The sequence below is a fragment of the Heterocephalus glaber genome, unplaced genomic scaffold (genome assembly GCF_053883595.1).
Source record: "Heterocephalus glaber isolate CG9 unplaced genomic scaffold, H.glaber_assembly_v1.0 deba00000594, whole genome shotgun sequence".
Taxonomy (NCBI): Eukaryota; Metazoa; Chordata; class Mammalia; order Rodentia; family Bathyergidae; genus Heterocephalus; species Heterocephalus glaber.
Genome location: NW_028258151.1, coordinates 17,694,422 through 17,714,985, shown reverse-complemented (window position 1 = coordinate 17,714,985; position 20,564 = coordinate 17,694,422). Strand labels below are relative to the sequence as shown.

The following is a 20,564-nucleotide window of genomic DNA, read 5'->3' as shown; positions in this document are numbered from 1 at the left end:
GTGTCTTACTATTTAAAGAAACTGTTCATCACTGTTTATAAACATGCTGCCCTTTCACAAAACCTTCTGACTGAAAAGAAAAAGACATTTTTAGATTCCTGTGATTTGTTGGACTCTCAAATGGACTATATGCCCCACTGAGATTCTTGAACATCTTAATATTCTGTCAACAGCTATAGTGACTCTAGAGGAGTCTTAGCAAGGACAATAATCTTGTACTCCCACTTCACTTTGTCCCACCCTAAAGAGAAGATTGAATTTTCTTACTTGTATCTGATCTTTTCATCCATGTCTTGAGGTGGTTCTTCTATAATGAATGAGACTAAATCTTCCAGACATTCTGCTTTTAACAGAAACTCTATAAGTTTGCGGTTCTGAGCTTTACATTCCTGTAAAACATCTTCCTCATCCATTAACTCCTTCAGTGTTACATCTTCTCTTTCTAGAAGTGTGTCTATGTGGGATGATGAATGAAGATCAAATTTCCAAAACATGCTGTTCTAAACAAAATGCAGAGAGTATTTTATAAAATTTCAGTTTCACATATTAATTTTCTGTAATTCTAATTTCAGCACAACCACTATGGAAATCAGTACAGATTCCTCAAAAAGCTAAAACTAAAAATTCCATGTGACCCAGCTATTCCACATCTAGGTATCTTCCCAAAAGAGTTAAGAACATCATATTTCAGTGATACACGCATACCCATGTTTGTAGTAGCACAATTTATAACAGTTAAATCTTGGAAGTGACCTATATGTCCACTGACAGATGAATAGATTAAAAAAAGTAGTATTTACACACAATGGAATATTACTCTGCCATAAAGAAAGGTAAGCTTGAGTCATTTGTAAGAACATGAACGTACTCTGAGACTACAATGCTAAGTGAAATAAATCAGACACACAAGCTTAAATGTTGCATGATTTCCCTTATATGAGAAACACAAATTATAAATAAAGAACAAAATAAAAGATAACAGGAAGTAGGGAGATAGATCTTTCTCAAATAGAAAGGGTATCATTAAGAGATGGGAGGAGGTGGGAGAGGGAAAGGGGACAAAGAGAGGAATTAAGATATGTACATGTACCAACTGCACACAAGGAATGTAAATACCATACTGTAAACATGTACTGATTTTTAAAAAAGAAAATACTCTGATAACTTTGGGGGGGGGGGGAGGTTGTGTTTTTGTGGGGTTTTTTTGAGACAGGGTCTCATTATGTACTTCAGGCTGGCTTCCTGCCTCAGCTTCCTGAATGCTAGGATTACAGACATACCCCACCACGCCCAGCAGTGATAACTTTTAATAAAGAAGGTTATTTGAAAAAAAATCCCAGTTAAGTTTTACAGTCTAAAATGCCAACTTGCCACACATAAAGTTTCATATTGACCTATAACATACTTTTTAAATGTGTAGCACTAGCAGGATTTTTTCCTTCTTAGAAAAGAAAATATACTTTATCAGATTAAAAAAAGTTGACTTGAAAATTCTCAAAGTTAAAAAGAACCTGCAAAAGTAACTCAGCCATATTTTGTTAAAAATACAATGTTAGAGGCCAAGGATTTAGCTCAGTGGTTCTGGTGCCCGCCTCGAAACCGCAAGGTCCTGAGATCAATCCCCAGTACCAAAAAAAAAAATACAATGTTAGAAAAAGCTCAAAAAACCTTTTCTAAAAGGTGAAGAACACATTCTCACACAGAACTGCTATCATTAGCAACAAATGACAAATAATGAGTTCTAACTAGAATTCTTCAGAATACTAATGAATTAAATAACCATTGCAAACCAGTACTTTTAGCCACCCATGGCTCTTTCATAGTTAAAAGTACAAAGTCATAAAATAGTAACACTTGTATTATTCTTAATAAATTTAAAAGCTGGAATGTTAATTCTTGAAGAATTAGAGAAACTGATTCTTTTGGTTTACTTGGAAAAACATCTGACAATCAAAACAATCAATCTAGAAGGCATGTGACTGTATAAGGCCTTCACCTTCATCTCCATCCCCTAAACAATGAAGTTTAGGGCCGGGGATTTAGCTCAGTGGTTCTGTCGCTTGCCTTGCAAGCGCAAGGACCCGAGTTCAATCCCTGGTACCAAAAAAAAAAAACAATGAAGTTTATTTTCAACTTACAAATGGAAGCATTAACAAAGTCTACTATGAAGGCTATGATATGACCACCTGAAAGGCCACTTATGATCAACAGATGACAAGATGATATCATCAAACAAAAATCCTCAGTAGAAAAAGAACCATTTAAATGCCATTCCTATCTGTCAACGACGCTCACTGTAGAATTTCCTGATCCAGAGTGTAAGACATGCTTATGCCATGTAACGTCTAAATCAAAACTTTACTGTCAGGAGCTTCACCACTCAAACAAATAGACCCTGTTATCATTATTACCAAAAGCATGCCAATAACATATTAAAAGTCGGGAGTGAAAGAAAAGGTTATAATCTGTATAAAGCATACATATTTTTACAAGTACATATTTTGCTAATTCTACCCATATTAGATCAGGTAGGAATATACTCTGACTTGGGCACCCATGCATATCTGCCTCAAAAAATTTTTTTTGAAGCTAGAGATCATGAAAGGCAAGATTTATTTACAGTGCTAGTCACACTGATCAATGCAGGAACAGAAAAAAGAAAAACAAACTGTGCCACAGCATATTACTGACGGATCTATAAAGGTATATCCATTTGATCTTTTTTTTTTTCTGGTACAGAGGTTCGAACTCAGGATCTTGCGCTTGCGAAGCAGGTGGAAGAACCACAGAGCTAAATCCCCGGCCCGGTATATCCATTTGATGTAATGGGTCATTTATTGAGCATCAGATTTTGCAGTGAAGTGGATGATCACAGTATTTAATATGTAAGAGTTTTAAGAAAGTTCAAAGAAGCTCCTTTATAAAACAAGTTTTTAGATAATAAACCTTCAAATGTTTTCAAGGAAACATGGCAATATGCTTGCATTAATATCAATGGGACCAAAACCTGTATTGATTGGGTTGGTTCACCTACTCCAGACTCACACCTCACTCAGGAGAAATTCAGATGGGGACTGACAATGAACTCAAAGCACCATGGGACGACACAAAACAGTGGCCCACAATAGGAGACACAGCTGTCTCTGCCTTCCTAATGATTAGGCTGATAACTGTGTTCAGACAGCATCACAGAACATGCTAGAGAAACATAATCCCAGCACACTCATGGGATAGCAGGTGGTCTCTCTGCCCAAGATGAGTGCGGGAGGGTGCACTGCAGAGGCCACCTGGTGAACCATTTGCTAGTGAAGGAAATAGCAACCTACTTCTACCACAATTATCATGGAAAGGCAAACAGGACATAAAACAATAGGAAAAGAACTTTGGGGGAAAGGTCAGGAGATCAACCTCCAGCATAAATGCTTTACTGGTTTTCAAACTGGTGAGAAACAACAAATGATAATTTTATCCTAATAAAATTGACAAGTAGAAAAAAAAGACAAAACCAAAAGATAGCTTTAATGGAGGAAAGGAAAATCATATTCCATTCCTACAAAGAAGCAAAGAAATTAGTCCTTGTTTTAGGCTGCAAAGTAACACAGTGCTAGCCACAATACTTCCACTAGGGTAACTGCTCATTTATCTGCAAGTTCTTAAAACTTACAAACTTTAAACACAAGCGTATTTTTACCAATCTTCTTCGGAAGCAGAGATACTGATGGTTTTGTTCACAGATCCTAAACATATACTAACCTGTTCTGTTAAGAGTATAAACAACAAGAAGCATCATGGATCTAATTTACCTGAAGTAGCAAAACCACCTTCAAAAACCCTCTAAAAAAAAATCATTTATATCAGTAAATCTTGTCCTCAAAGTTGATCATGGATTGACTACTTAATTTTACTTACGTTAAATATATCAACAAAGTAACACTAAATAGATACCATGTAAATTCAATGCCTTTTTGTAGACATTCCCAATGTTACAGCTTAGTCTAAAAGTCAAACTTCTTATAATCTAATATTTTCTCCACATGAAGTCAGAAAACTGAAGTTAAAAATTCAGCCTTTAAATTAGATCTTATTTAAAGGAGCAACTCTTTTGTTTTCTTGTAATCTCATACATAAAGGCAAAGCATAATGAGAAACACCTGAACTTGCAAGAAAATGGCAGAGTGGTAAGCAACAAATCAGCCTCTCCAAGATTCAGAATCCAGACACTGGATGTTTACTTGTTTTGTTTTGTTTTGTCTTGTTTTGTTTGAGTCAAGGTCCCACTAGGTATCCTCCTGCCATAGCCTCCCAAGTATTGGGATTACAGGAGTACACCACCATGCCCTGATGTAGAATCCCAGATACTGCAAACAACTTGGAGAAGAAAAAATTAGAAGTTGATCCCTGAGAACCAGGTAAATTAAAGCCTACAGAGAAACTAAAAAGACAGAACAAAATGCAGAGAAAAAAAAGGGACAACCAGCACTTTCTCCCAGGCTCCAAGCTCATAGCTTGTGGGAAAGGGAGAGGAATTTACCAAAGTGAAAGGTGGGGATTCCCAGAGGGCTTCAGAGAGAAATGTGGTTTGGAATGGATAATGAGGTGCTGCGGTAAGCTATAAAGAAAGCACATTGAGTCCTTCTACAGGCAGCTGGTAAGTGACTCTAATGCAAGTGCCACCATATCCCTGGAGAGTATGCTTAGTTGGACGCCATTGAGGGTAAAAGTCTATGACAGTGGTGGCTAACCTATGGCACATGTGTGGCAGCAGGCTGTTTTTATCATTGAAAGCTCTAAAACAACTTCACGGCAGGGCTCCCAGTGTTATGTTCCTACTGTGATTGCGTCAGTCAGCCATGGTCAGGGAGTCATGATCAAGCTAAAAAGAGATCCTGAGGGGTTTAAGCCAAAGGACACAGGTCCCAGCCCCATGGCCAGAGGCCAAGATCAGCTTCAGTTGCTCTGCACTTGAAAGTCGCAGAACTGGTACTCTCACCCTAATTCTCCTGCCTGATGGTTTCTGTATCCAGCATGAATCTGGTTTTTGACTGCGTTTTTTTTTTTTTTTTTTTAACCAGTGTGAGCAGGGGGACATAACTTGACTTGGATACTACCCCAAAACTATAGATCCAGAAAAAAATCAGATTCAAAATCACACAGAAATTTTTTTTATTTTGGTTTTTGAAAGTGTGTGTGTTGCCTGTTTTCTTCTTTCTCCTTTCTACTTCACCAGTTTACTGGGGTTTGGGGAATTTTCCTTCTCCTTCTCCTGTGCTTCCTCTTTTTCGTACTTCTTTTTTTCTTTATTTTTCCTCTTGTTTTAAATTTGTCTCCCTTTAATTTTTTCTCTTATTTTTACTCCTCATATTTCTTCTTTCTCCCTTTCTCTTTTATCTTCTATTTCTCATCTTTTTTTCCCCCTTACCTTTATCTAATTCTATAAAGAATCTTCTAGTCACTGATACAATACTTTGTACCACTTCTCTCTCCTGCTTATTTATAATATAATTTAAGCTTTCAAATTTTTTCTCTGGCATTTCCTCCATTCCCAAACCCTGTATCTTTAACAGTTTAAGCATAAAATTTTATTAATCTGTCAATAGTTACTCTGTAAAATTACTGTTGAATTCTTTTCTATCATTACCTGTAGCATTTAGGATATCTTAGCTGTAAGTCAATACTTGAGTTGTCATAATGTTCACACCATGATTGTGTATTTCTTCTCTAGGGTTAAAGGTGGCACGTAACTGGTACTTATGTTAATAACCAATTTGTCTCAAGTGATACTAGCTGTTTTGCTTGATATTACCAGGGTCACATAATAGTTGCTATTTCTCTGTAAACCAACACTCAGATTATCTTTGAGACATTAACAATACTAAAGCATAATCCCATGGAACTTAAGTGTTGGGCTAATTACACTGCATCCACCCCTCCCAAATTAACCAAGGTGGTCAAATCCAGGGGTTAAGGCAAAGGACTATAATCAGCCATACCAAAAGTATATCACTGAAAAGCGACTACAGAGATCTCTATACTAGCAACAAAGTCTTTACACTATGAGTTTCCACAAACCATAGCATAAAACAAAACAAAACAATCGTAAAGACAACAGAATTAAGAGCAGACAAGGCAACAAAATCCCTTCCAAAACTCCCAACTCCACCAAAGCCAATGGGGGGGGGGGGGCGGTCAAGAAAGAATAGCACAAGTCATACACTCGAATTACTCAATAGGATAACAGAGGATAGAAAACAGATCAAAGAGGTACTCAGTGGGATGGCAAAAGATATAACTAAACAGACAATGGAAGTAATAACCAAAATGATCCAAGAGTTTTAAGAAGGCACTAATAAAGTGCTAGATGAGCTAAATAAAACAATACAAAACATGAATGACCAGTTTAGCTAAGAAGTAGAATCCAAGAAAAAGTTTCAAACAGAAATCCAGGAGATTAAAAATTATATTGAAAGTATGGACAGCAGAAGTGACCAATGTGAGGTCAGAATTTCAGAACTAGAAGACTGAGATGCCTTCAAAAACCAACTATTCAGTGCTTGCTTCGGCAGCACATATACTAAAAACCAACTATTCAAAGACACCTTAAAACAACAAGAGAACATGAAAAACGGATCCAATAGCTGCTAGATGACAGAAGACTAATCAAACAGTAATTGGAATAAATGAAAAAGTCAGAAGACAACACAAATGGCATAAAAACCTGTTCACAGAAATAAAGACAGAAAACATCCCAAATATAAGGAAAGAAATAAATGTACGACCAGTAAGACATATAGAACCCCAAATAGGTATGACCAAAAGAAAACCTCTGTGCCACATTATATTCAAAGTACCACAAGTCTATCACAGGTGCAAAATCTTAAAGCTCATTAAAAGGCAACGCATCACATGGGCCGAGGATTTAGCTCAGTGGTTTCGCCGCCTGCTGCACAAGCACAAGGACCCAAGTTCAATCCCCAGTACCAAAAAAAAAAAAAAAAGACAACGCATCACATTTAAAGGTATGCCTATGAATTACAGCAGACTTCTCCACGCAAACCTTAAAGGCCAGGACAGCTTGCAGTTAAGTGTTTCAAGCCCTAAAAGATAACAACTTCCAACCTGATTTAATGTATCCTTCAAAATTGATGGAGAAATAAGGTATTTCCACAAAAAAGGGGTACATCAAGAAATTCATGACCACCAAACTCGCACTACAAAAAATTCACAATGATATCTTAGAAAGAAAAATGAAGTCAACAATGTCAGTAAGTCAAAAAGAACAAATATACCTGGCAGAATGACCTGCTAAGCAAAAGGAAAAATAAAGAATCAGCAAAAGAAAAATAACACAATGACAAGAATAACTCAATACCTCTCAGTAATAACTCTCAATGTGAATGCTTCCAATTTCTCACTCAAAAGACACAGACTGGCAGAATGGATCAAGAAACAAAAGCCAATGATACAGTATACAAGAAACACATTTAATGCAAAAAAATTCACAGAAATTCAGAAAAAGCAGAAATAACTAATTTCAGACAAAGCAGATTTCAAGCCAAAACGAAACAAAAGAGACAAGGAAGGTCAGTACATACTGTTTAGGACAACAATCCCACAGGAAGAAATAACAATTATAAACATATGCCTCAAATACCAGTGCAACGGATTTCATAAACACTAATGGACATGAAAAATCATATAAGCACCAATGCAATTATAATGGGGCACCCTCAATACCCCAATGTTACCAAATGAGCAGATCAACTAAACCAGAAGGAAAAAAATCAAGAAATATCAGAGTTGAAAAAAAAAAAAAGAAAGAAAGATCAGAGTTGAACCAAACCTTCAAAGAAATGGACTTAACAGATATCTACAGTAGTGTTTCATCCAGCAAGAGAATATACATTCTTCTCCACAACACATGGGACTTTCTCTAAAAGATCACATACTAGCCCTTAAAGCATGCTTAAGTAAATGCAAGAGAAATGAAACTATTCCACACATACTATCAGATCATAATGCAATGAAGCTAGAAATCAATAGCAAAAGAAACTACAGAAACTATGCAAACACATAGAAATTAAACAATACCCTCTTGAATAGTCAATGGATCACAGAAGAAATTAAGAGAGAAATTAGTTCCTAGAATTGAACAATAATGCCAGTACTAAAAAAAAGAACCTCTGGGATCTATGAAAGCAGTCCTAAGAGCAAAATTATAGTGGTGAATTCCTACATCAGGAAAACAGAGCAAGCTCAGATATAAAATAATGTACCTCAAGATCCTGAAAAAAAAAGAATCTAAATCCAAAGCTAGTATGAGGAAGCAAATTATAAAGATCAGAGCACAAATTAATAAAATTGAGACTAAAATAAAACAAATCAAAAAGCAATGAATTAAAGAGTTGGTTCTTTAGAAGAATGAACAAAATACAAAAACTCTCTCAGCAAATAAGACCCAAATCCACACAATTAAGGAAATGAAAAAAGGTGAAATCACAACAGATTCTGCTGAAATCCTATAATACAATGACTCTGAAGAAGTAATTTTGACTGATCTGAATTATTTGGGATTTTTATATCTTCTTGGTTCAGTTTTGGTAGTTCATATGTATCTAAGAATCTATCAATGTCTTTTGAATTTTCTATTGTATTATAGTACAAGTTCTCAAGGAATCCCAATGGAGTCACTGGTGAATTCTGCAAGAACTTTATAGAGATGATGTAACGCCAATACTCCTCAAACTCTTTAATGAAATCAAAAGGGAAGCAGCATTTCCAAAGTCATTCCTGGAGGCAAGGATTACTCTGCTTCCAAAACCAGAAAAGGACCCAACCAAAAAAGAGAACTACAGGCCAATCTCTTTAATGAGCACAGATGGAAAAATCTTCAATAAGATACTGACAAACAGAATGCAGCAAATCATCAAAAAGATCATATAACATGACCAAGTAGGATTCCTTCCAGGGATGCAAGGATGGTTCAATATATGCAAATCATTAAGTGTTATATACCATATAAATAGAAGCAAGGACAAAAATCACAAGCATCTGACAATATCTAACATCCATTCATGATTTTAAAAAACTCTGAAGAAAATAGGTATAGAAGGTCTTTATCTCGATCTAATAAAAGGCATCTATAAGAAAGCAATGGCCAACCTCATATTAAATGGAGAGAAGCTGAAACCATTCCCTCTAAAATCAGTAAAGATAAAGATGGCTGCTAACACCACTCCTATTCAATACAGTCCTAGAAAAATTAGCCAGAACAATTAAACAAGAAGTAAAATGGATATGACTAGGAAAGGAAGAAGTTAAATTATCGTTATTTGCAGATGACATGATCCTCTACATAGAAGGCTGCAAAAATTCCACCAAAAAGACTCCTAGAGGAGTATTTCCCTTCTGAATGTTCCCTACTCATCCCAAATAGCTGTCTGTCTCTCTCTCCCCCTTTCCTCCACGTTTGAATAAATTGTTTTCTTTTATTTAAAAAAAAAAAACAGACTCCTAGAATTAATAACCAAATTCAGTAGCATAGCAGGACACAAAGTCAATACTCAAAAATCAACAGTGTTCCTGTACACCAATAATAAACTCACCAAGAGAAATATCAGGGAAACAATATCTTTTCACAATAGCATGAAAAAGACTGAAATAAGTTAGGAATTAACCTAACCAAGTGAAGACTCCCACAATGAAAGCTACAGTACTCTGAAAGAGGAGATCAACAACATCAAAAATATGGAAAGATATCCTCTGTCCCTGGATAGGCAGAACCAATACAGGCAAAATGGCCATATTTACACAGATTTAATGTGTTCCCAATCAAAATACCAATAGCATTTCTCATGGAGCTATAGAAAACAATGCTACAATTCCTATGAAACCAGAAGAGACCTAGAACTGCAAAAGCAATCCTGGGCATCACAGTTCCAGACTTCAAGTTCTATGACTACAAAGCTACCATGATAAAAACAGCATGGTATGGGCACACAAACAGATATGTGGATTAATGAAACACAACAAAGGATGCAGAAAACAACTCCAGGCACATTCCAGCTACCTGATCTTTGACAAAGGGGCCAAAAACACACACTGGAAGAAAGATAGCCTCTTTAATAAATGGTGTTGGGAAAACTGGCTATCTACATGCAGAAGACTGAATCTACACCCATATCTCTCATCATGTACTAAACTAAAATCAAAATGAATCAAGATTTAAACATTAAAACAGAAACAATCTTCTGGGACATGAAATCGCTAAAACTCTTGAAGACATAGGCATAGGCTAAGAACAGAAGCCCAAATGCACACAAAATAGTACCAGAAATCAGCAAATTGGATCATATCAAATTAAAAGGCTTCTGCATAGCAAAGGAAACAACCAACAGGTTGACAAGACAACCTACAGAATGAGAAAAAAATTTTTGCAAGCTATTCTTTGGACAGAGCACTAATATTTTTAATATATAAAGAAAAAAATTAAATATATATACACACACACATATATATACACATATATATATACATATATATATGTATACACACACACACACACACACACACACACACACACACACTCTCTCTCTCAACCTAGAAGACCCAATCAAAAATAGGGAAACTGAAATGATCAGTCTTTTCTCAAGGGAAGAAATATAAATGGCCAATAAACACATGAAAAAATTCTTGACATCTCTGGCCATTAGAGAAATGCAAATTTAAATAACACTAAGTACACTTTACTCCAGAAAGAATGACTATCATTAAGAAATCAAATTCTGGTGAGACTGCAGGGGGAGAAAAAAAAGCCCCTATCAGTATGAAGATTCCTCATAAAACTAACACCAGAAATTCCATTTGACCCAGCTATTCCCCATCTAGGTATCTTCCTGAAAGAGTTAAAAACTTCGTATTACAGTGATACATGCATACTCATGTTTCTACCAGTACAATTCCTAACAGCTAAATCTTGGAAGCAGCCTGTATATCCATGAACAGATGAAAGGATAATGAAAATGTGGTATTTATACACAATGGAGTATTATTCTGCCATAAACTTGAGTCATTTGTAAGAAAATGGATGCACCTTAAGACCATAATGTTAAGTGAAGTAAATCAGACACACATTTAAATATCACATGGTTTCTCTTATATCAGATACTCAACAAATAAATAAAGTGCAAAATAAAAGACAGATATGGGCCTGGGATTTAGCTCAGCGGTTTCACTGCCTACTGCGGAAGCGCAAGGACCTGAGTTCAATCCCCGGCACCAAAATTAAAAAATAAAATAAAATAAAAGACAGATAATAGAGAAAAAGAGAAAACTTATTGTAATCCAGCACGGCCAATGTATCTAAAAGTGTGCCTTGATTTAGTATGACTGTCTTATGTGTTTTATATATTTTTTGGAATGTTAGTCTGGCTGTTAATCAGTGTTTATGATACTTAACTTGATAAAGACTTATAATTGATGCTGGCAGAAAAATAATTTTAAAAAACAGGTAGGGGGTAAGGGGAAAAAAGGAATTGAGATCTGTTATATACAGTTAAAAATTTCCCACACTGAATGTAATCATTATGTATTGCAAATATATATTAAGAAAGAAAGGGCCGGGGATTTAGCTCAGTGGTTTTGCCGCCTGCTGCGCAAGCGCAAGGACCCGAGTTCAATCCCCGGTACCCCCCCAAAAAAAAGAATTAAAAAAAAAAGAAAATTTCAAAAGCAAATCTGGTAAGGTATTTACTATTAGCTAATTGTAAACAGGATATACTCATCAATCAAGTGAAAAATGTCTACAAATTAGTTATACTTCTAAATTATGAAACAAAATATGATTTTACCTCAACTAAATATTGACTTCCAAAACCTTAACCTTACATAGGAAACTCACTAAATACTGGATTTATAAAAACTGGTAATTAGCCATAATGAAGTAAGGGGTTAGCAAACAGTCCCAATCTAGCCCATAGCCACAATGTGCAGACAGCTAGTGAAGAATGTTTGTGACATTTTTAAAGGGTTATTGTAGGAAGAAAAAAAAGATTATGTGACAAGACACATACATGGCTTGCAAAGCCTAAAATATTTACTATCTGGTCCTTTACAGAAAAGTGTAGTGTCCCTCGCACCAGAAGAAATAAAGTTCCCACTAATACCTTCTTTCTGACATTTCTGAATCTACCCGGGCATCTACCTCATAGTCCTTGCCCCTGCCCTGGTGCAGCTGTGCACACAGTTAGCTCTACTGTCCCCTCTCCTGGGACACTCAGGTCATCCAATACAGCCATCCATGATTTTATGTTTTACCATAGTGAAACACCAAAAAGAATTCTTTAGCAACCAGCTACTGGAAAATTGATGAATTCTTTTCTGTTCTCCACTATCCTCAGAATCACATTTTTTTCAAATCAGAACAGTTTGAAATATACATTTCCACAGTGAATTTTCATTACATTGGCTACAGCACAAACTCAAAAACAAAATACAACCACAGCAGGCCCCTTAAACAAATATTATGTATTTTACCAGTTTGCCAAACACCAAGTTGGCTTGCTTCTATCTGTGCACTGTGAAGCAGAAAGAAGTCAAAGATCAACTGCCCGCACTAACAAAAATGGTGTCCTTTTTAAAAGACAACTACGCTAAGGCTCAAAGAAAAATTAAAGAAAGTACTTCAATAACTAGTTTTTCGTAAATATAAATATACTTTATTTACACCCTGGACTGTAGTTAAATAGTATTTAAGAGATAAGAGAGGTGATTTCTTATAGTAAACTAATCAATGAGACAAAGAGAGGTAAATCCAAATAAGCCTCCATCTTTCCTCAAAATCAGTTTTCTCCCCAACAGACTTGAAATTAAGAGACAGATAACTGGAAAGTCAATTGTTACCATTCCCATAACTTAAGACAAGTAAATACTGCTATTATATAAACACAAAATAAATTCTGAGTAAATTCATTCATCTCAGATCAAGTGCTTTAAAGACCCTCTGAAATTATTAAAAAATCGTCAAAATGTCAATGCCTTCCCTGGAATAAAATCTGGGCGCATGCTGTCTTTATGAAATAAAGCACTCAAGGAGTGACAATGACTCTGGGAGAAAAGGGACACCCCTATCACTGACAAAAGACTGAAATGTGGGTAAACCATTACCAGTCCAACCATAGGATTTGCTAAGTCACTAATAGAAGTCTAGTACTATATTCAACAGGGGCCCAACTATGATTCATGAAAATCACCTACATACAACCACTTGTTTTCATCATATAAACATGTTTCCCAAAACCTTTTTAGGCCTATTAAGCATCTAAGCAGATCTGGATTATACTGTCAGCTCAATTACTGGCTAGCCCCTGAGACCCCAAGAGAGTTAACATCACCCCGTAAGCCTCAGTATTCTCACTAACTGGTTAGGGAGAGGCAATGAGCAGCAGGAACCCACAGGCACTCAGCAAACAGAAGCTACTATACAGTAAACACTCAACATTACAACCAGGGAGCTTAAAGCAATGTTTCCCAACTTTCATCTAGGGGTCTTGTTAAAGTAAGTGTCAGATTCTGACTCCATAAAGCAGAGGTTTGGCCAGAGATTCTGCACCACTAACAGGTTCCCAGATGCTGTTGATGTTGCAAGTTTAAATCACTGCTGATCAACTGTCATTGTCAACAAAGTCAAGGATCATTTTAGTCTACATCTTCACAAACTGTAATAGGTATATTCAAATAAGTATTAACCTTGAAAAACTTACTGATACAAACATGTGACTGTAATGTTTATTTCAGCAACTCCCTCTGGACAAGCCATTAATGGCTTTCTTCCTAATAAGACTGAGGCACAACATACTATATTACTCTCTAGTAGGAACCCAGGAAAAAAAGATATCAAAAACACTTTCAGCACTATCTGCTAAAAGATATACTATTAGAAGCTATTAGTTTCTCTTGAAAGAGGAAACTGCTAGTGATTCTACCCATACAGTAAACTACAAGAATGACAAAGAAGAACTTTAATTTCAAGTTCAAAATCTTAAAATCATCATATGAACTCACTTTGTCGAATTTAGCAATTTTCTATCTAAGTAGGAAAAACAGTATTCTGCTAAGCCCCCTGATTATACCCCACCAACTGTGGAATACCAGAGTCCAGGATTGGCTGGGCCCAGGGCAAAATGTTCAATGATTCAAAAAACAAAAAATTTTCCCTCAATGATTATGATAATTTAAAAATAGTAACAGCAAAGCATTAAAATAAGTGCTTCTAAATGTGGGGCCCTGTGAGGCTGCATAGATCACATACCTGTGAAGCAAAATCTGCCTAAGCCATTTCATAACTGGCCCCACTGGAAACCTTAAGAATCCCATTCCAAAGTGAGTATCTGGTATCATATGCCAGACATGCAATAAACATGTGTAAGGTACTGTAGTTACAGTCACCTAAATGTATGAAGTATAAATAGTACAAAAACAGGAGAAGCAGGTGCTTTTGCCCAAATAGCATATGGTAAAGACTCAACTTCAGACAGTATGATCTATAACTGCTCAACAGGTACTTTAGTACTTCAAAAGTATTACTATGTACTGCAGACAAAAATACAGAAGTAATAAGATAAATGGACCCTATTACCTTAATGAACACAATAAATATAGAGAACAGGGAAAATACAGACAAAGGAAGCATGAACTCTAAGACTGGTCCACAGCAAGAAAGCTCCCTAGGGCCGGGGATTTGGATCAGTGGTTCCGCCGCCTGCCTTGCAGGCACAAGGAGCAGAGTTCGATCTCTAGTACCAAAAAAAAAGAAGGCTCCCTAGTCAGGAAAGCCCTCATTGTATATGAACTAAGCTAAACCTCAAAAGATAATGACAGGATTTAGTAGGTGATGGAGAAGAATAAAAGTATTCCAGGACCTGCACAAAAGTACAGAGAACAGGAAAATCCAGTAGCTTCAGAAAGTTCATGGCAGGGAGAGGGCCCCACTGACAAGAAGAAAGAGTCTTGGGAAGGCAGCAGGAATAAGTTAGCAATGCAAGGCCAGATCTCAAAGGGACCCGCGTGAATGCACAACACAATACATACTTCTTATGTAAGGACAGATCACTGAGTTTTACTTAAGAGATATTTACATTGCATTATTTATAGAAGAGATTAAATAAAATATTGTAATAACATACAGAAACAATCCTGAAAAACAGCAGAATGGAGACATAAAAGAGGTGATGACACTAAAGCTACCCCAAGTACATTCTCAACAGAGGTTTTGTTCCTACCAAGAAGAGAGGAAGGGGACAAATGTGTTCTGGATACATGGCTGTGATGTGGGACAGGAAAGAGAATAGCTGAAGATGAGACCATTGAGGGGGGCATTGTAAGCACTATCTGTTTTGCTAAGACATCAATACTGAGGGCAAGGAAGGGAAGGCAGATGAATGGCAAGAGCTGGTCTAAAGTTTAACTCTGTAACTACAAACAAGGTGGCTAACAGGTTGGAGTGGAATGAACCTGGTCCAGAGAACATGGTGAGATCCTGCAATAGCTTCTACTTTAAAAACCAAAGTATCCCCTAAGAGATTTCATACAAATTACCATTCCTTCTCCAGCGTTACTATAATTCCACCTTCTCAAAGTCTGTCACTATTTCTTCATTCTTTTTTTTTCCCCCATCAACAGATAAACAAAATGCAGTGTATTCATACCGTAGAATATTACTCTGCAAGAACAAAGCGAAGTACTGACATGTGCTGCCTCGGCACAGACACACTGAGGGAGGGTGGCAGTCACAGAGCCTGCAAGTCACGGGGCTCCGTTTACAGGACGTGCAGAATAGGAAGAAGTGCAGAGACCAGCAGAGGGTTAGCAACTGTATTTCTTCATTCTTTAGCTGTACTTTGGTATTAAATGACATAAATTTATGGCTTGCCTTTGGAATTCTGAGCTGGTTAGGAAACACACAATGCTTCAAAAGCAAATGCCTACACATACCACAGTCCGTATTTACTGGTAAGATGTTAAAACCAAGGCAAAAGGTACAATCTTACCGTCCACTTCATTTTTATACTTAAAAAAAAAATCAAAGCTGAGCATTATTAGCACATGCACACAATCTCAGGTAATTGGAAGGCTGAGAAAAAGGCAGGATCTCTAGAGTCCAGAAGTTCAGGGCCAGCCTAGAAAACTCAGAGACCCCACCTCTTTAACAAAAGAAACAAAAGTAAAGTGGCAACCAAGAAAACTCCAGGCTTACTTTTGTCAACTAGTTCAAATTAAATTAAGTACAGTAATATGTCCCTCTACAAATTCTTATTGCAGGGCCAGGGATTTAGCTCAGTGGTCCACCGCCTGCCTTGCATGCACAAGGTCCCGAGTTTGACTCCCATTACCAAAAAACAAACAAACAAAAAAAACCCCAAAACAAATTCTTATTGCAAAACCTTGAATGTGCAGTCATGCATCCCTCCCATGGGGACACATTTTAAGCATTCTATCATTAGGTGATTTTGCTATGTGAACATCACGACATATGCTACAACAACTCTTGGCAATATAATCTTATGGAACCACTGTCATACATGATTTGTCATTGATGGAAAGTGCTATACAGCACATGACTGTGCATAAATCTGTATCGCTATTTTCCACGGTTCCAAAAACTTCAATCAAAATATATGCAAAGCATGAGAATTACTGATACTAAGAATAAGAGGGGGTTTTGCTGTTGTTGATTTGTTTGTTCTGAAGTGAAAGTGAGGAGTTGGAAGGAAAAAGGCAAGTAATGAAGATGACATAATAGTAATCAAGTTTTTGCCAGGAGCTCTGTTAAATATCAAAGGAACGGGCCAGGGATTTAGCAGTTGGTTCTGCCATCTGCCTCACAAGCGTAAGGTCCCGAGTTTGATCCCCGGTACCAAAAGAAAAACAAAAGACCAATTCCTCTTGGGCTAGGGATTTAGCTCAGTGGTTTCACCACGTGCTGCGCAAGTGCAAGGACCTGAGTTCAATCCCTGGGAAGGAAGGAAGGGAGGGAGGGAGGGAGGAAGGAAACAAAGAGAGAGAAAGAAAGAAAGAAAGAGAGAAAGAGAGAGAGAGAAAGATCGATCAAAGGAACAAAAGCAAGGAAACCCAGCTGAATCTAGTGTCTATTATGTGTTGTGTGTGTATGTGTCATAAGGGAGAGTGTGTGAAAATAGATAAGAGAATACAATATGAGGCAAAGTCAAATCAGTAAATTCCCATAGGACCTAAAAACTGGGGTATTTTCCATTCTAAAGCATCCTGGAGTCTTCAAATCTCTGAAAACAGGTAGGACTCCAAGAATCAATATGAATCAAACATCATAAAGGAAGTGAGATGAAACTGGAGTACAAAAAGAAACATAGTTATGATTAGCATGGCTATTATTTGCAATAACACAAAAAAAGTTTCCAAGTCTCAGTAACTGTAGGGAGAATGTTCCTGAATAAACAAGTGATCCTACCACCTGCCTAGAAAGTGCAAGGTCCTGAGTTCAATCCCCCGTACCAAAAGAAAGAAATGATACAAAAACTACCCAGCTAGAAAGGGAATTCTATATACTACCTTGAGATCAAGGAAAGACTTGAGAAAATGCTAACTCACCAAGCTTTCACAAAATAAAATCAAGTTATATGCAGTTTATGAATAACCCAACTCTGAAGCAAGAAAGAGCACTCACCTTATTATTCATGTCAGTTATACACAAGATGGCCAAAGAGAAAAGCCTTTCTTAAGAAGAAATTCTAGGGCCTGGGATTTAGCTCAGTGGTTTCACCACCTGCTGCACAAGCGCAAGGACCCGAGTTCGATCCCCGGTACCAAAAAACAAAAAACAAAACAACAAAGAAAAGAATAAGCTAACTCTCAGATATATTTTGGAATCACAACCAATCTGGTAAGAGAAGACAACTGGTAAAATAGTAAAAAAAAAAAAAAAAACAAAAAACACCTTTGTAGTAAGACAGGGTCTTGCTCTGTAATTCAGGCTGGAGTTGAACTCATGGTAAGAGACAGAGTCTTACCATGTAGTTCAGGCTGGCCTTGAACTCACTGTGAAGCCCAAGCTAGCCTCAAACTAATGGAGGTCCTCTTGCCTCAGCCTCCCAAATGCCACCACACTCAGCCCAGTCACAAAAATCTTTTAAAAATCCTTTTCTTCTTTTCTTAGCTTTAGTGGCTATCATCAGTCTTCCCTGCCTAGCAAACTGATCAGCTAGTATAGAAGCATTAAGTATTTGGGGCTATCTCAAAAGTCCCTAGGCTAAAACTGTAAAGAAATGTCAAACTTCAAAAAGTACTATGACAGTTGAGCAGTATGCAAACTAATATGTAAGGAAATTTAAGTCAAATCATGGGCTGTTGTGACTGCTTGAGAATAAAAGTTGAGTGCAGAATATGACAGCGCAATAGTCCCTATGGTATTTATTTATTTATTTATTTAGGCACCAGGACTGAACTCTGGACCTTGCACTTGCGAAGCAGGTGGCAGCACCACTGAGCCCTCCCTATGGTTTTAAAAGCTCCTAATGAAAAATAATCTTCAGTCTCCTCTAGTTATTCCACAATAACATAAACTGTCTTGACACTGCAACTTTCTATTAAAAGTGAAAACAAGGTTGATAGTAGCTACAAATCACTGAGTGCCTACGTATTATCAGACTCTGGGCTTCCAACTTTTAGACTGGGACTCAAATTCAGGTCTAAATAGCTCCAAAGTGCACACTCTTCTTATCACACCACCTTGCCTACAACCAGCAGCAATCAGGAGCACAACTCAGCCCAAAGGCTGGCCTGCATGTACACTCAGCCTACAGAACGCAACCATGGAGATACGCCTATGGTCCAATGGCTCTCGAGACGAATTCATGAACGGAACTGCATGATTATGAATACAGGATGAGGAATCACTCCACAAACCTGGTTGGGTAACTCAGCCTGAAGAGCCTGGGTGACAGCTGTGGAGAACTCAGCTCTTGAAACCAGTCATTCCAATGGTGTTCAACCACAAGATGCTACAGGGTTGTCAAAATGTACAGCAATCACAAAGCTAGTCAGGGCAGCTGATACTAGAAGATTGATTCAATATTTAAATACTGTCTGACATCTTGAGATTAAGAAAAGTATCCTTAATATGGATAAATATAAAATTCACTTTTGGTAAAAACTGATAAAATCTTAGAATGTGGCAATAAGTGAACCGTACCTAAAACCAAGGCAAATACTAATACTCTTGTATCCTGTCTTAGGCAGATTACACACTGGATAACATCACATCACATCAGGCAGTACCATTTCAGGGAAACTGAAGAAACAGTCAACTCTAATGGTATCTATACAAAGAGACAACCAAGGTGACAGAAGACTCACCACTTGGAGGATAAAGTAACTAGCTTTGAACATGTTAAAGCTCTTTTATACCATCATGTATAAGAGAAAATACATCATATAAAGCACATAAGGATAAAATGAGAACCAGTGGGTGAAAGTAAAGACTATTTGTGAGTAACAAAAGCAGGAACTTGCTAAAAATGAAAACTGCAATCACATACAAGGCCTCTCAGCTAGAGATGCAATAATCAAATTAGAATGATTATGAGGGCACGAGCTTCAGTTGTGGAGAAAGGTTATAATAAATGATTACCATGTTGCTTCTCAAAGTCTTACGATATAAAAGGTACAATACACAGGTACATTTGGGCTCACATGGAGTCTCAACAATAAAATGGAAAAGGATTACAAAATCTTCCAGAGGCTTAGGTGGGCTGAGCACTACACAATATTCCACTATTCTGGAAACTCTAATAAAACAACAATACTATAAAGGATAAAGAAGAGGAAATGATGGCCAAGAAAAATACCAATAGATTTATGAAAAGAAACCCCTAATAGAAACCATTTGGGAAGTCTAATACGTAAATAGAAGTTTTATAAGAATATATTATAATCTGCCACCCATATAAAAAAAAAAATCTCCCAGAATTTAACAAATGTGGCTCTCCTTAGCAACTGCACTGTCCATTACAATAAGGAGTAAGACAAAATTTTCTTGGGCACCAGGTGAAATTCCATGGCAGCAAAAATATAGTATCTAAACTTTTCTAGTGAGGGAGAAAAACCTCACATAAATAAGAACACTTATAGAAGAACAGGATATCAGAACACCACCAGATTCGTCCAACAGCAATCCTAGAAAAAAAATTTTCAGACTGGGAAGGTCTGCAAGATTTATTCACATTACGTCGGGAACCTACTCAGTACATGCTGTACCAAAGCATGGCAAAAATACAGGAAACCTAGGATCTGACATCAAGAAGCAAAGACAACTCCTAGAACAATGGTGAAAGGAAACACAAGCAGCTACAGAGAAGGTAAAGAACAAACAGTCCAGAGTAAGGCAAGAGGCTAGGGATTCAGGAAAGGACGTATCTAAGATGATGGAGTTGACAGACTACTGGATGTTTCTGACAAGAACTTTACAAATAAGTAAGAGATTTAGGAAATAACTAAACAAAGAAGACATATTTCAATATTTATTTTATTGGGAGGTT

The 20,564-nt window shown here is 37.0% G+C and overlaps 1 protein-coding gene across 30 annotated transcripts in view; it reads right to left on the bottom strand.

Annotated features, from left to right (window-relative positions):
• The window catches only part of Ppp6r3 (protein phosphatase 6 regulatory subunit 3), a 151,185-nt gene that overhangs the window by 88,871 nt on the left and 41,750 nt on the right, over positions 1–20,564 (bottom strand). For 27 of the 30 annotated variants that reach the window (XM_087205414.1, XM_087205428.1, XM_087205417.1 and 24 more), the window contains one exon: positions 268–500. In XM_087205414.1, the coding sequence (XP_087061540.1) occupies positions 268–494 (227 nt within the window). In that variant the 5' untranslated portion in view covers positions 495–500. The remainder of the gene's footprint in view (positions 1–267; positions 501–20,564) is intronic. The other 3 variants (XM_087205406.1, XM_087205431.1, XM_087205409.1) reach the window with 1 other exon arrangement.